Source organism: Ranitomeya imitator, chromosome 4 (genome assembly GCF_032444005.1).
Source record: "Ranitomeya imitator isolate aRanImi1 chromosome 4, aRanImi1.pri, whole genome shotgun sequence".
Classification (NCBI taxonomy): Eukaryota; Metazoa; Chordata; class Amphibia; order Anura; family Dendrobatidae; genus Ranitomeya; species Ranitomeya imitator.
Genome location: NC_091285.1, coordinates 631,242,918 through 631,260,723, shown reverse-complemented (window position 1 = coordinate 631,260,723; position 17,806 = coordinate 631,242,918). Strand labels below are relative to the sequence as shown.

Below are 17,806 nucleotides of genomic sequence, written 5' to 3'. Positions count from 1 at the left end.
AAAGGGGGAGAAAGAAAGAGAAAAAGATAAATTGTGAAACGGTGAGAAAAAGACAGGGGGAAGAGGAAAAGGTACAAAGACGTAATATACACAGGGTGGGCACTTTAATTGCCAAATTTGTGCAAAATTCGGGCATCGGCAGGCCGGCAAGACAGGACATCCAACACATGCCCAACCACTGAGACACCATCCAAACCACAACACTCACATCCACTGCCCTTGGGTTAGATGTATGGAACCTGCCTGCGACTCCTAAGAGGCCTGGACATCATACGCTGCATACATATATATGGGCACCAATTTACATATATACCTGTTAGCATTGACGGTAAAAAAACAAACAAACCACAAAATATTAGATTCACAACCATATAACGGTGTAAATAGGCTGTAAAACGGAAATGGTGGACTATTATACTACAAAGGTAGCTCTGGAAGGACAGCGTCCTGTGCCGGAAAGGCCTCCATAGAAATTAGAGTAATGTCCTGTACCGGGGATCGGACAACCATCTAGGGATCGGGAAGGTTGAATTACCTCTTCCTGTCCTTTTGTTTGCCAAGTGGCTTACTCCCCTCTCCACCTTTTTCTAAAAACACTTGCGTTCTCAGAAGAGCTGATGTAAGGGACCAGAAAAAATGGGTAATATGACTTTTATCTTGCTTGTACGGGAACCTTTATACTTTGGAGGATCTATCTCATCATAGACAGTCGCCTTTATATGGGAGGTGCCATAGCTAGTAGGGTCCAACTGATTTTGCTCGGCTTGACTCACAGGTCACTCTCTAAAGACCTCCTAATCAAGGCAAGCCAAGAGGGGAGAAGCTAGGAGAGCCACCCCGTGGACTGTTATGCTGGTGCCCGGACTCTTCTATCTTGACTGGCTGATTTTTAAAAGGATGGACCCGAATCATCAAATAGTTTGTGCCACGAAACTGTTATGAAATTTTTGCAAATTTTGCGCAACATGTAGATGCGCAAATTTTTTGTGCCGTTTGGCATTTTTACCTTAGCTCTAGTGATGAGCGAATATACTCATTACTCGAGATTTCCCGAGCACGCTCTGGGTCCTCCGAGTATTTTTTAGTGCTCGGAGATTTACTTTTTCTTACCGCAGCTGAATGATTGACATCCGTTAGCCAGCATAAGTACATGTGGGGATTCCCTAGCAACCAGGCAATCCCCACATGTACTTATGGTGGCTATCAGATGTAAATCATTCAGCTGCGGCAAGAAAAACTAAATCTCCGAGCACTAAAAAATACTCGGAGGTCACCCGAGCATGGTCGAGAAATCTCGAGTAACGAGTATATTCACTCATCACTACTTAGCTCTAATAAATGATTTGAAATTGATGGAGCTAAGCAGGATGTGACATTGCCCATAACCTAATTATAATTTATGTAGAAAAAGTGGCATAAAATACAGCAGAAATATACCCCGGTCACAGAGTAACATTTCCGTCTCTGGTGCACAGCCAGTAAAAGATGCACCATATTCATTTGGGGCCGAGCACCTCTCTAGTGAACTCTGCATCAAGGCTGGCATGCAAAATCCAATCTTCAGGAATTGGCCGCTATGTTTTTTATGAAAATATACAGTCTTAGGCTACGTTCACACGTTCAGTATTTTACCTCAGTATTTATAAGCCAAAAACAGGAGAGGATATTGGACATGTCTCCGCAATTTTTCAGAGACCTCAAAAAGTCATGAACATGTGAACAGCCCCACAGGTACGAGTGATATCTGTGTTCTGTGAAAGATTTAGAATCATAGAATCCTATAATGTTAGAGTTGGAAGGGACCTCCAGGGTCATCGTGTCCAACCCCCTGCTCAATGCAGGAGTCACTAACCCATCTCAGACAGATGTCTGTCCAGCCTCTGTTTGAAGACTTCCATTGATGGAGAACTCACCACCTCTCGTGGCAGGCCTGAAGACATTAACCCCTTGCTTACTCTAATATTAGCTTTATTCACAGTGACACTCATCTACAACATATACACACATGCACAGTACATGTAAAGAGCACAGTGAGCTTGTTATATCCTGAGTGCCATGTACACTGTCAGACTGCGGCTGTAGGTACCTTCTCGGCACGCGCCATGCACAGGACATGCCCAAGCATCCAAGCATGCACCATGGCACATGTACATACACACTACATGCAGCATCTGCAGGGGTCACCCAGATAGGAGCCCATATACCGTATACTGTCTACATATCCTGAACTCGGCACAGACAAACACCGGGACATAGTAGGAGAAATGTATACAAACTCAGGGTCGGATATACATGGCACACATTGGCTGCCATTTGGTCATGGCCAAAAAATGTACTGATTCTTGAATCGGAAATTGCAAAAAATAAAAATAATAATAATAATTTTTGCAGTCTCCCAACCTTGGCTCACTATTCACGTCAATACCCACTTTACTATTCTCAGGTGTAATCTTCTACTACATCTTGGTCCCTAATTCTGGGTTCACACATTGTGCATTAGGTGCGGATTTTACACACGGATTTTCCTGCACATAAAATCCACAGATTCCGAAAGTGGCAGAAAATTAGATGAGTTTTAATTTCATCTCATCTATTTGCTGTGGGGGGGTTTTAGTGGAAATTCTTAGTGTAAATTGATTTTTGTGGCATATTCAATTGCGGAAATGTACTTTTATAGTGCAGAATGTATTTATTCTTTTCAATAAGGACCCTAAATTCTAAGGCGAATATTAATGTGCTGGCATTGATTTTCTGAACCTTTTATTCATATTAAATCCATTGAATTAGTGAGGAAAATATGTCCGGGTTCTTGATGCAGAAACGCTGCGGATTTCAGTTTTGTAAAATCCGCTCCATATAGCAATGTGCAAACCCAGCTTTAATGGGCTTCTTCCATCTAAGTCTCTTTGTAATAACCCAATCAAGCAGGCAGCTAGGAAAAAAGCAGCCACATGCAGTCACTTCTCAGGGGGGAAAGAAGGGGCAGGTGTGGGGGATAAGGGCACGTGCCATAAGACACTACTACCTTGTTCCACCAACCCCAGGGCTGTACTAGTGGCGGCGGTGGTGATTGTGGCAGGAGCTGTGGTCTGTCTGCCCACTGCGAGGATGACAGAGATCAGAGAAAAAGAGGACGGGGCAGGATTGTTGAGAATGGAGAATAGTGAGCGGTTCGGTAACAGGTTACCGGAGGGCCGTTGTGGTGAACAGGCGAAAGGGAAAGTCAGACATCACATGAAGTAATGGTGCAGGAAGGATGGTAGAGGAAGGAGAGTGCAACACATGGGTACAGACAGCCAAGAGAAGAGGAAGAGTGAACGGACCACCAAGGAGAGGTGAGGAGTGTGGGTATGTGGAGATGTGGGATAGGGAGGAGAGGGAGGAAGAGGAGAGATGAAGTAAGTAGAGTAAGGCAGAATGAAGAAAAAAAAAAAAAGAGTACAGCAGAGAGATCAGCGCATTATGTCCAGTTACAGATGAGCAATTTGATTAGGGCTGCCCTGGACTGGCGTTCAGTCCAGTCCTCCATGGCTGCTGGTCTTTACTTCTGCTCTGCATCTTTGGTGCTTAGTAGGACTCACGACATAATGACTAGTAAGTGCTCGAGGAGCGCCAGAAGCTGGGCCGAGGCTGTTGTGGATGATCGAACTGGACGCTGGACCAGGCAGCACATATCAAATTGCTCCAGCAATAACTTCAGTGAATAGGTAATTTCAAGATTGGGCTCTGCTCTATACAGCACTGGCTGCATCAGGATAGGCTCATATAGAACTGGTTATATAGAAATGGGCTCATATAGCACTGGTTATATCAGAATTGGCCCATATGGTACTGGTTATATCAGAATGGGCCCATATAGTACTGGTTATATCAGAATGGGCTCATATAGTACTGGTTATATCAGAATTGACCCATGTAGTACTGGCTATCTCAGAATGGGCCCATATAGTACTGGTTATATCAGAATGGGCTCATATAGCACTGGTTGTATCAGAATTGACCCATATAGTACTGGTTATCTCAGAATGGGCCCATATAGTGCTGGCTATATCAGAATGGGCTCATATAGCACTTGTTATATCATAATGGGCTCATGTAGCACTGGTTATATAGGAATGGGCCCACATAGTACTGCTTATATAAAAATGGGCCCTTGTAGTACTGGTTAAATCATAATGGGCTCATATAGCACTGGTTATATAGGAATGGGCTCATATAGTACTGGTTATATCATAACGGCCTCATATAGCTCTGGGTATATAAAATGGGATCATATAACTCTGGTTATATCAGAATGGGTTCATACAGCTCTGGTTATATCAGAGTGGGCTCATATAGCTCTGGTTATATCAGAATGGGCTTATTAGCTCTGATTATATCAGAATGGGCTCATATATTACTGGTTATATCAGAATGGGCTCATATAGTACTGGGTATATCAAAATTGGCCCATATAGTGCAGGTTATATCAGAATGGACCCATATAGTGCTGGCCATATCAGAATAGACTCATATAGCACTTGTTATATAGAAATGGGCTCATATAGCTCTGGTTATATCATAATGGGCTCATATAGTACTGGTTATATAGGAAAGGGCTCATATAGTACTGGTTATGTCATAATGGACTCATATAGCTCTGGTTATAATAGACTGGGCTCAGGTAGCTCTGGTTATATCAGAGTGAGCTCATATAGCTCTGGTTATATCAGAATGGGCTTATATAGCTCTGGTTATATCAGAATAGGCTTATATAGCTCTGGTTATATCAGAGTGGGCTCATATAGCTCTGGTTATATCAGAATGGGCTTATATAGCTCTGGTTATATCAGAATAGGCTTATATAGCTCTGGTTATATCAGAATGGGCTTATATAGCTCTGGTTATATCAGAGTGGGCTCATATAGCTCTGGTTATATCAGAATGGGCTTATATAGCTCTGGTTATATCAGAATGGGCTTATATAGCTCTGGTTATATCAGAATGGGCTCATATAGCTCTGGTTATATTAGAAGGTGCTCATTTAGCACTGGTTATATAAAAATGAGACCATATAGGTCTAGTTATAATAGAATGGGCTCATATAGCTTTGGTTATATCAGAATGGGCTCTGCAGTATATAACACTGGGTATAGTGTAGAATTAACATGTCATCTGCAGAGCATTGCACTGGTTATACCAGAGAACGATCTTCAGTAATGGGGGAATTACATTGTGGGGGTATTACATTGGTATCCAATCCATATTAATTCTATGGCACAAATACTTATTCTTTGTCTCGATGATCAATCGCTTACCAGAAAAGTTCCTTGTTGCCAACATTGTAGTTAGGATAGCCCCCTATGGACGTACATAATGAGAATTAATGTATTGGCTGTGAAGACGCAGGAGCCTACAAACCTGTGTAATAGAGTTGATACTCACCTTCAGCTTTCGGCGGGCATTGAACTTCTTGAGGCACTCCACAGTTTCTTGTCTGTGCATCATTGAGGCCACGGTCGAGCGTTGCTATGTAGAGGGAAATGAAGCCAGAATCAAAAGATATCCCTGCAAAACTTTGCTGAGACAGTTCCACTAGAAGATATTTAAAATCCATAAATACAATCCTAATCATAGCAGAAAGTCAGCACAAAATGGCATCACTTACACAGACCCATGGGTGCTTGAGAGCTTCGTGTGCGGTTATACGCTTGGCAGGGTTAATGGTCAACATCTGGTTAATGAGATTCTTAGCCTCGGGTGTCACCGTGTCCCACTCCGGAGAAGGGAACTAGAGGGAGAGACGTATAAGGCCTGACTACATATTCTCACATTATATACCGCAGGTTTACCCTATAGAGTATTGTACGAGATACGCGAGGACGGGTTGTCCACTCACATCGTACGCTCCAGCTTTAATTTGCTGGTAGAGTTTGTGCTGATCTTCATCCCAAAATGGAGGATATCCAACCAAAAGAATATACAGGATAACACCTGTTCAGAGATTAAAAAAAAAACCAAAACATGGTATTATCCAGAGCTCTTCTAACTTAAGAAAGCTAATGATATAGTCAGATCCAGTCTGAGGGGTCAAGAGGGGAACAAAATGGTCACTTCAGCGGTATTCTTGGTTTATGTCAGGTACAGGTGGATCAGTCTATCATTACTGACATCCAAGGATAGGTTATGATATTTTGCCATGCACTTCTGTAGCCCCATCCCACATCCTCATAGTCCCTTTCCCATCCCTTGCTCTCCATTTGCTTTGTGTCAACAGGTGACCGATAGGTAGTTAGATAGATAGATAGTTAGATAGATAGATAGATAGATAGATAGATAGATAGATAGATAGATAGATAGATAGATAGATAGATAGAGCACTTTTAGTACTGCTCACAACATCCAGATGAGAAGAAAACATTCTGAACCAAACACATGTTGAAGTGTAAATGACACCCGGAGTTCGCTCCATATGGCTTACTGAATTATAATGTCCCAATTAGATAGATAGATAATTGATAGATGATAGATAGTAGATATATAGATAATAGATAGATAAATAGATAATACATAGATAGATACATATGACATAGATAGATGATAGATAGATATAGATAGAGAAATAGAGAGATAATTAGAGACCGTGGACCTGGACGGTCTGTGTTGGAAAGCTACCGTCCTTCGGTGGCTTTGGACTAACTGATGTATGCCTGCCAGGCAAGTTGGTGAACCCTGTGAGGCAGCTTCCCTGAGAGAGAGAGGACTGACAGGAGGTCAGCGTGTGGAGCAGGAGCTCCAGAAAGGTAACCCCGGACAAGGGGATTATCAAATACTATATGATACGGCATAGAAGTGTATCTGCCATATGAACTGTTAGGTGTACGGTCACCCATGACAACTGGACGAAGTGAGAGGTCCAGCATGTTTAGTGAACTGTGAATTGAAGCCGTACAAAATATATACAATGAACTGTGCGTGACCCGGTTTATGACACTTTAATAAACCGCATGGACTGTTTTGTGTGAAAAACCGTTCCTGTGTGCTTGAATCCAGTGCCAAGCGAGTGTCCTCCAACACATGCGGTAAGCGCTATCTTACAATACATATGACATAGATAGATAGATAGATAGATAGATAGATAGATAGATAGATAGATAGATAGATAGATCATAGACAGATAGATACAGTTGTGGCCAAAAGTATTGACACCCCTGCAATTCTGTCAGATAATACTCAGTTTCTTCCTGAAAATGATTGCAAACACAAATTCTTTGGTATTATCTTCATTTAATTTGTTTTGTATTGAATGAAAAAACACAAATGAGAATGAAGCAAAAAGCAAAACATTGATCATTTCACACAAAACTCCAAAAATGGGCCAGACAAAAGTATTGGCACCCTCAGCCTAATACTTGGTTGCACAACCTTTAGCCAAAATAACTGCGACCAACCGCTTCCGGTAACCATCAATGAGTTTCTTAGAATGCTCTGCTGGAATTTTAGACCATTCTTCTTTGGCAAACTGCTCCAGGTCCCTGATATTTGAAGGGTGCCTTCTCCAAACTGCCATTTTTAGATCTCTCCACAGGTGTTCTATGGGATTCAGGTCTGGACTCATTGCTGGCCACCTTAGAAGTCTCCAGTGCTTTCTCTCAAACCATTTTCTAGTGCTTTTTGAAGTGTGTTTTGGGTCATTGTCCTGCTGGAAGACCCATGACCTCTGAGGGAGAACCAGCTTTCTCACACTGGGCCCTACATTATGCTGCAAAATTTGTTGGTAGTCTTCAGACTTCATAATATCATGCACACGGTCAAGCAGTCCAGTGCCAGAGGCAGCAAAGCAACCCCAAAACATCAGGGAACCTCCGCCATGTTTGACTGTAGGGACCGTGTTCTTTTCTTTGAATGCCTCTTTTTTTCTCCTGTAAATTCTATGTTGATGCCTTTACCCAAAAAGCTCTACTTTTGTCTCATCTGACCAGAGAACATTCTTCCAAAACGTTTTAGGCTTTTTCAGGTAAGTTGTGGCAAACTCCAGCCTGGCTTTTTTATGTCTCGGGGTAAGAAGTGGGGTCTTCCTGCATCTCCTACCATACAGTCCCTTTTCATTCAGACGCCGACGGATAGTACGAGTTGACATTGTTGTACCCTCGGACTGCAGGGCAGCTTGAACTTGTTTGGATGTTAGTCAAAGTTCTTTAGCCAACATCCGCACAATCTTGCATTCAAATCTCTTGTCAATTTTTCTTTTCCGTCCACATCTAGGGAGGTTAGCCACAGTGCCATCGGCTTTAAACTTCTTGATGACACTGTGCACGGTAGACACAGGAACATTCAGGTCTTTGGAGATGGACTTGTAGCCTTGAGATTGCTCATACTTCCTCACAATTTGGTTTCTCAAGTCCTCAGACAGTTCTTTGGTCTTCTTTCTTTTCTCCATGCTCAATGTGGTACACACAAGGTCACAGGACAGAGGTTGAGTCAACTTTAATCCATGTCAACTGGCTGCAAGTGTGATTTAGTTATTGCCAACACCTGTTAGGTGCCACAGGTAAGTTACAGGTGCTGTTAATTACACAAATTAGAGAAGCATTACATGATTTTTCGAACAGTGCCAATACTTATGTCCGCCCCTTTTTTATGTTTGGTGTATCCAATTTGGCTTTAGGACAATTCTTTTTGTGTTTTTTCATTTAAGACAAATTAAATGAAGATAATAATAACAAAGTTGTGTTTGCAATCATTTTCAGGAAGAAACTGAGTATTATCTGACAGAATTGCAGGGGTGTTAATACTTTTGGCCACAACTGTACATAGATAGATAGATAGATAGATAGATAGATAGATAGATAGATGATAGATAGATAGATAATAATAGTTAGATAGATGATAGATACATAATAGATGATAGATAATAGTTAGATAGATGTTAGATGATAGATAGATAATAGATAGATAGATAGATAGATAGATAGATAGATAGATAGATAGATACAGTAGATAGATGATAGATAATAGAGAGATGATAGATAATAGACAGATAGATAGATGATAGATAATAGTTAGATAGATGATAGATAATTAGACAGATGTATAGATGATAGATAGATAGATAGATAGATAGATAGATAGATAGATAGATAGATAGATAGATAGATAGATAGATACGTAGATACAGGTCCTGGAGTGGCCTAGCCAGTCTCCAGATCTCAACCCTATAGAAAACATTTGGAGGGAGTTGAAAGTCCGTGTTGCCAAGCGAAAAGCCAAAAACATCACTGCTCTAGAGGAGATCTGCATGGAGGAATGGGCCAACATACCAACAACAGTGTGTGGCAACCTTGTGAAGACTTACAGAAAACGTTTGACCTCTGTCATTGCCAACAAAGGATATATTACAAAGTATTGAGATGAAATTTTGTTTCTGACCAAATATTTATTTTCCACCATAATATGCAAATAAAATGTTAAAAAAACAGACAATGTGATTTTCTGGATTTTTTTTTCTCAGTTTGTCTCCCATAGTTGAGGTCTACCTATGATGTAAATTACAGACGCCTCTCATCTTTTTAAGTGGTGGAACTTGCACTATTGCTGACTGACTAAATACTTTTTTGCCCCACTGTAGATAGAGCATTTTTAGTACTGCACACAACATAAAGATGAGAAGAAAACATTCTGAACCAAACACATGTTGAATTGTAAATGACACCCGCAGTTCGCGCCATATGGCTTACTGAATTATAATGTCACAGTCACTGCAACGTGTGTCTGCTTACCACATGCCCAAATATCCACTGGTTTTCCATATGCCTCTTTTCGGAGCACCTCCGGGGAAAGGTACCCTGGGGTTCCAGCAAAGCCTGGCACAGAGAGAAGATAATGAGAGCCAGCCCGTACCTCCAGCTGCCAGCAATTTATACAGAGAGCTGCGTGCCAGGGGACTTAGTCACATATTCGCTTATGATAACTCCTGTGTTGAAGATATTTTTTTAGTGTCAGGGACATGAACACAAGCAGCCTAATTTTATCTCAATAACTTTGAGCAGATGAAGGATTAAGGTGGATTAAAAGGGCCAGTCAATCATTCGATTAATGCCACAGGCAAGAAGCACCAAGTGTACCTGCCTAATCCGTCAGTCTGTGAACAGGCTTCAGACCTGAAAGAAAGGCTGGGGTGGACAAGCCTCATGACTTGATTAAAAGTAAGCACAGGGTAGATTTTGTGGGATACCTGCAAGGAAGTTGATGGGTGAGCTAGGAATTGGGGGCAGGGTTATGGGGGGCTATATAATGGAAAAGGAGGATTGTTACCGCCTCTTGCTTCATGGATCCAGCTGGATTTGGACATGAAAAAGATGGAGAAATGGCAGATCTGGTGGCGTTGTTGGACCTGGTTCGGGCAGCCACGGCAGTACACGGGGTCCAGGTGGCGCAGGAGCAGCTTTTTGCAGCCTGCACATTCCCTCTGGCATTAGCGATGAGTCTATCCACCCCTGCATGCATAGCGATGACCCCCGGTGATTTGTCGGCTGGGCGTCCAACACAGCGCCAGGGTGATGTCGATGAAGGGCTGCGGCCATCTTCCAGAGTGTGGTCTGCTAGGCCCCGGACCTGTACAACATTGATCCCCGATGATGTGCCAGCTGGAGGTCGAATCCAGCCCGCATACATGACGGCCATTGGATTTGGTGAGGAAAGCGGGGTTGGGGGCATTGATGGCGAAATCCGACATAGAGGCGGCATTTTGTTTGCTTCCACTGCACCCCGAGAGCTTTCATTTGTTGGGGTGTATGTGAGATGGTGAGTTTTTTATCCATTAGTTGCTCCATCTGCTTGTTTTGAGGCTTTTAGTTCATTTGTGGAGTGGTTAGTGGCTGGTATTCCCTTTTGAGAAAAACTCTCACTGTGTTAGCGGGAATCTCATCGAGGTCATGACAGTTCACCCTGGCTGGGAACGCAGCCTCAGTGACCAGAGGTAACCTTGATGATGTCACCACCGGTCACTGAGGCTGCACTCGCAGCAGTTCAGTCATCAATGGTTCTCAGCCTGGACGGTCGCACCTTGGCACCGTCCAGGTTGAAAACTGTTTACACTCCAGACATGGATCACGGTGTGGGACAGAACGATGGATAGGTGAGGGATATTGTTGTTTTTTCATTTTTGTTTTATTACAGAAGATGTGGGCTTCGGTGGAATAGGTGTTTGGTGAGTAAAACTGTGTTTGTTATTTTTAAATAAAAATGTAAAAGTGTGTTTTGTTTTATTTCTAATAAAGGACTTTATTCTGGCTGTCTTTATTTACCTTACAACTATAGGATTAGTAATGGAAAGGTGTCTTATAGACGCCTCTCCATTAGTAAGCCGTGGGCTTGATGTCACTGAACAATACAAAGGTGACATCAACCCCACAAATATTATCCCCACTTGCCACCGCTACAAGGCAAGTGGGAAGAGCAGGGCAAAGCGCCAGAATTGGTGCTTCTAATAGATGTGCCTTTTCAGGGTGGCTGCGGCCTTCTATTTTTAGGCTGGTGGGGATCAATATCCATGGCCCCTTACCAGCCTTGAGAGTACCAGCCCCCAGCTGTCTGCTTTAGCAAGGCTTTTTGTAAAAAAAAATGGGGGGGACACAATGCCGTTTTTTAAAATTATTTATTTAAATAATTAAAAAATATGTTGTGGGGACCCCTCTATTCTTGATAACCAGCCCTGCTGGAGCTGACAGCTGAGGGTTGCAGCCCCCAACTGTGAGTTTTGCCTGGCTGGTTATGAAAAAAAACAGGGGAACCCACGCCGTTTAAAAAAAAAATATTTATTTACAGCGCAGGAGCTAACTAATGAATACTCCCATCAGCCGCTCCTGCTCTCGCTGTTATTGGCAGCAGCAGGTGTCGGATGATGGGAGCAGTAGTCCCATCTGCTGACACCAGTGACTGGAGGTAAACTTTATACCTCCGATCACAACTGAGCACTCAAAAGTCAGCGTGGGAACCGCGGCTCTCTGACCAGCGGTGATGATTTCACCTCTGATCAGCAGTGGTGCTTGCACATGACAGCGTGGCAAACACTGGATGTTCGGGCCTCTCATTCAAGTGAATGGGGTCCGGGTTCGGGTCCGAGTAGTGTTCTGGTACCCGAACCTGAACTTTTTATAAACAATGTTGCTTTTGCTATTGGCACAAATGAAGCATATGGACAAGCATCTCTGAACTTATCTCCAGACTGAATCATTATAAAATCTTTTGTGAAAAAAGGAAATCTCTGCAGTCACTCTATGTAACAGCAGATTATCAAACTGTAATAGTGCGCAACATGTACACAGTCAGGTTTCTCTATTTCCAGCTCAATCGGGGGATCAAGTGGACACAAGTATGTAATTTGTTTACTTGAGGTCACATACAGACGAGGTCCTCACTCATCTCCCTCAACTTTCTATTGCAAATCACAAACTTGGGATGGTGTGACCACCAGCTGGAGCTGGAAATAGAGGAAAATCCTGATAGTGTGCATGTTGCACATTGTCAGGATTATGCAATCTGCAGCTACTGAAGAAATGTATGTTGCATCTGGAAAAACACTTTAAAGCTTACTAGCTGAGCATGAGCTCACAGGAGGTAATGACTTACGGTCCATTTAGACAAGCAGATAATCGTGGAACGAAAGTTTGTAGGTACACTCATTGTGGATTATTGGCCCGTCTAAGTAGTACAGCTCGTTTATCAGGTGCGAATAAGCTGGTTTAAAAATCATTGTTGGCAGAACATAGTCCTGTGTAAACAGATGATGTGCTGCCGATACCAATTATATACTATGAGCGCAGAATAATCATATTAACAATTGCTCTGTGAATGTAGAATGTCACCCTGTGTAAACATGCTTGTAAATGATCACGATTGGTGTATGCAGCTTGTCAGCGGTCAAGTCCTGAAGTGGCAGGTGTTAATGTACTGTACCATTACCAAAAACCAGTCTTGGTCCAGAGAATTTCACCTCAGGATCTTTTTGTAAGGCTGTATGTAAGCGATTCACAACTAATGTTCATTTTTCAACATCCATCCATCATGCTTCATTTTGCCTTCATGCATTTATGTAACGGAGTGGAGAAGCTTTCAACACCCCCTTGAAGATCTTATGTCGATATAATCTATTGCCATGCTTGATATATTGTTTTATGTAATTTGTGGCCTTCAGCATCTAGTTAGCCAGAGGATAGTGTTAACATGTGGGGAGGAGTTATATGGGCAAAAGGAACTCAGTTCCTGTTGGTCAGGCGGATAGTGGAAAGTACGATAAAAGGGAAAGACCTATGGTCCTATTGTTCAGAATCATTTTATCGTTGTTGTATGCAATAAGAAAGGAGGAGACCATACTGGGATAGCAAGATCTGAAGTGAACAATTATCAAGTGGTAGAAGGATTTCTTATCTCAGGCAAATGGCGGCCTACAGCAAGCATTATCTATACTAGGTAAGAAGGTAAAGTGCAGCGAGACCTGAGGGCCACAGAGAAGACTAGCCAGGATGGGATACGTATTCTCCTAAAGGGATTGTCACAAGTGTGCACAGGTCAAGGGTCGTGTGGCCCACATCAATTTGAAGTTGTGAATAGATGTGAGGGGCCGTATCCTGGACCCATGCAGCACTCACAAATAAAGATGGAGGATCCCAAGATGGTTTGCTTGTTGAGTTCCTGCCTCTGGATTGTGCAGAAGATGTACACTTTAAGTGTCATGCCTGCTATCTGGTATATGTACGTTCCACCAGTTTGATTAGTAAAGAGAATTTTATTTTTGCACGCTGGTCTCCATTTTTCATCATCATCAGGTCTTGGCCTAAGGTAGCAGCATACACACCCAATCAGGAGATCACTTTTTCTGTAATGCCCGGGAGACGGAAGAGACCCTCGGCCAGGGAGTCCGCTGGTGTTACATTTACAAGAATCATATGTTGCTTATTTTTACTTTGGCCATGGATAGATTTAGGGGTAATTTTCTCCAAACTGGGGCAGGCATCAGGAGCAGGGTGTTACTAAATTTCAGAAGGCACAATTTATGACAGTTCATCTTCGTTGCATACTTATCAACAAATTCCCAAAGTAGGTAATGTAATCCGCGCCCTCAGCCCCAGCCTGGAACCATCCACAAAACAGCACAACCTGGCCACCTGGCCAATCCTTGCTGGGTTTGTCTCTGCTAAATTTTGACGGTTGGCAAGTTGTCCATGTATGATGATAGCTTAACATCAATGTGTCATTGTTTACCTACCTCTGGTATCAGAAAAAACATATACTGTAGTAATTCCCATGTTGAAACAGAACTTACCAAACCAGGCCTGCTGCTCTCCTTGCACTTCTATGGCCAGGCCAAAGTCGGCCAGCTTGACTGCAGCTCCTTTGCATTTGCTGGCAAGGAGAAGGTTTTCTGGCTGTTATTAACAGAGATATGGTTAGAGGAAGTGACAAGCCAGGACGTTTTATAGTTGCCAGGTACAGTCACTCAGGGTGGATTTAGGTGCCCTCAGTAAAGGTAACCAGACTTAAAGCCAAACGAAGGATGTTTGATAAAAATGATATTAAACAGCTTTACGCTGTCTTGAAACCTTTCCCGTAAGTAGGTCTGGTCACCTTCTCTTCATTGCATGGTCTCCATCTCTGCTACCTGATGTTCTACAGGAGAACACCGACACTAATATCTGGTAATGGTCCGCCTGTGTTGGTTCCATTCAATGAGTAGGAGATTGCAAAATTATATCAAACAATTGGGCCACCTGCTTGGCCAAACACCCATTGAATGTGGTCAGTGGATTCCATTGGAATGCATTAGTTTGGATAATTTTGAGAAACTATAGATATCAGTGAAAAATTACCTAATTTTAAGATCGTACATTCTCTTGCCCATTGATGTTTTTTAGGCATGTTTGCATTTTGCCCCCAGAACTACAATAGAAGAAATGACTTTTGGTTGGGCACCTCTATTCTAGCTGGTAGGACAGGTAGCATCAGAGAGATGGTGAGCATACTGTTGCCGAGCAGGGGAAGATTGGAAAGGATGGAGAACATTGGGAAAATGATGATTCTTTATTCTTTAGGTGCAAAAAGTGGATACATTGAAGTTTGGCACTGAATCACACATAGAAACATAAAATAGATATCATATTCCACAGCATGCCATGCATCCCTGCCCCAAAAAAGGTAGGTTTCCAACCCCATCCTCCGCATGCCATGGTAACCACAACTGTACCACCATCCACAGTGTTAGCCAGATACAACTTGCCACCAGCATGCAGGGAACACTCCCAGGACGGGCGTTGAATTGGAAGGAGAAATGGGCGATGTCCAGCCTGACATGCAGATGCTAAAGAAGATGGCATGGGGGGATACAAAACTCACCTTCAGGTCCCTGTGGACAACCCCCATTTGGTGACAGTGGAGGACTGCTTCAAGAATCTGCTGGATGCAATGACTGCGTGCAAACAGCAGGGGGGGCGTTAGTAAGGTCTGTGTGCTCCCTGCGAGCTGATGGAGGAGGGAAGGGGCAGGAGGGGAGGGAGGGGATGCCTGCCAACCAAAATCAACCATTGCACAGGAAGGGGTAAAACCCTTTTGTGGCGATTTGTGATTCCTCCCTGATTTTATTAAAAATCTTCGTTTTGACTCTTAGATGTAGGTCTCACATGCACTGAATAAGAGAGACTAAACCAAGTAAAAAATATTTTTTTAAGTTGAAAATATTGTCCCGTTCCCTATCCTATAGCGTATAAACAGGGACTCAGGTTATGGAGCCAAGCGAAGGATTGGAGTTCTACTTCCGTTTGGATTCACGCACCAATTTTGCTAGTGGCATACACAGAACAGAGGGGGATTCAAAGCAAAAATGGGAAGGGACCCAATTATTGTGCTCAGGACAGAAAGCCTAGGCATTTATTTCCCCATTAATGCCAATTCCATGTCCATTGAGCCAAATTCTTCACCTTGTGTGAATTGGGTCCCACACAAAATATTACAGCTTAAGGGAATTGGATCAACCATACTTTCTTCAAGACTCCCATTGCAGATTCATGGTTTAAGTTAAGGAAATAAAATGTATGGATGACTGCATGTGTAGGTCCAGCCTTGCCCCAGTTTCATACACATTCGATGCCTATAACCCTGACACTTTGTAAGTAATTTAGTTGTAAACCAACAAACAAGACTTTTCAGAGTTATGGCGAACCAGGATCTGAGGAAATGTGACTTAGCGGGTGATTTATTTTTTTTATCAGCACTAGTGATGAGTGATCATGCTCTGATGAGGCGTTATCCAAGCGAGCATGCTCGCGTGCTAACAATTTTTTTCACTGGCTCAGTCTGCCTGTGGAAAAAATGGTAGCACTTGCGATTTTCTTCCATACGTCAGATGAGGCTCACCCATTCAAGTCTATCCCAAAAAAAAAATAATTGGATGCCGTACGGAGCCACAGTATAGCATCCAATTATTGATCGCTGCTGAGTTAAAAAACAGATTGCACACGGATGACAAGTGGGAAAAAAAATCGTCCTACTTTTCTGGATGAAAATTGGACCGATTTTTTTATACTGTCGTGTGATCCTATCCTTAAAGAGGACCTAACATTTGCCATAAATATGTCAATTTTAAAGATGGTGCGAATGCAGCTGTTCTCCTGAATTGGACTTGATTTCTTTTGTTCCTGCTCCTCTCCGCTCCTCGGATGTAGCCCGCTCTTCTAGTCTTGTTAGCCAAGTGGGCATGGTCATCAACGCTTCTCTGCGGGCATCTTCCTGATAATCATGCCTACTTGGCTAAAATTCTAGAATTATATACTGGGCCAAGTTGGATATACAGTGGCATGTAAACGTTTGGACACCCCCGGTCAGAATTACTGTTATTGTAAACAGTTAAGCAAATTGAAGATGAATTGATCTCTAAATGGCCTAAACTTAAAGATGACACATTTCTATTTTAGGCAAAAAAAAAAAATATATAGAGCACACTGTCAATCAAAGTGCTGAGGAGTGATTACAGTGCGCTCATTGTACAGCGAGCCGTAACCGTATCTGCTACTTGCATTGTACAGATGACTGGAAGCGAGCGGCTGTAGGGAGAATATTACTTTTTTTTTTCCTGTAGTCACTGCTCCAATGTGCTGTCTAAACAGAATTTAAAGGTGTTGTCCTGTACTTTAAAATAAATGGCCTATGCTTGGGATTGGTCATCAATACCAGATCAGTGGGTGTGCAATGCCCGGCCCCCGAACCAATCATCTGTTTCCAGTGCCAGCCGATGTAATTAGCTGTAAAGCTACATAGCACAGCTCCACCAACTGTATAGTGGCCGTGTTTGGGTACTGCCCCTATGAGGATGAATACGTGTAGACCTGCAGTACCTTGCTGCACCCACTATGCAGTTGACGAAGCGGTGCTGTTGTGCTCCGCAAGTAAGCACATCCGGCAGTCACCGGCACCAGGAACAGCTGATCGACGGGGGTGCTGGGTGTCACAGCCGCACTGATCTGGTATGGGTGACCTATCCTAAAAATATACCATCAATATGAAAGTACTGGACAATCTCTTTAAACACTATTCACCTGCAATTTACCCCTATATCTGCATGTAAATAATATATTTTCAACTAACTTGACATTATAATGTGTACATAAGTTTGACATTGAAAAGAAAAAATGTAACATGCATGGTCAGATTTTCCTTTAAGGCGTTCACCATGTCATCTTTAAAATTATCTGTAGGGGCATAGAACCTAAATCCAAATTTGAGTCACTTACTGGGCTTCTTGATAGAACACTGCTTTATTATTTTCTGCAGCTCTGCT

At 42.7% G+C, this 17,806-nt stretch overlaps 1 protein-coding gene across 27 annotated transcripts in view; it reads right to left on the bottom strand.

Annotated features, from left to right (window-relative positions):
* The window catches only part of CAMK2B (calcium/calmodulin dependent protein kinase II beta), a 212,490-nt gene that overhangs the window by 25,503 nt on the left and 169,181 nt on the right, over positions 1-17,806 (bottom strand). For 9 of the 27 annotated variants that reach the window (XM_069766743.1, XM_069766734.1, XM_069766730.1 and 6 more), the window contains 7 exons: positions 15,370-15,442; positions 14,303-14,405; positions 9,759-9,842; positions 5,879-5,973; positions 5,648-5,770; positions 5,425-5,508; positions 5,298-5,340 (listed from right to left, as the gene is read on the bottom strand). In XM_069766743.1, coding sequence (XP_069622844.1) covers positions 5,298-5,340; positions 5,425-5,508; positions 5,648-5,770; positions 5,879-5,973; positions 9,759-9,842; positions 14,303-14,405; positions 15,370-15,442 — 605 coding nt within the window. Of the gene's footprint in view, positions 1-3,022; positions 3,101-5,297; positions 5,341-5,424; positions 5,509-5,647; positions 5,771-5,878; positions 5,974-9,758; positions 9,843-14,302; positions 14,406-15,369; positions 15,443-17,806 lie in introns of all 27 variants that reach the window. The other 18 variants (XM_069766737.1, XM_069766738.1, XM_069766727.1 and 15 more) reach the window with 5 other exon arrangements.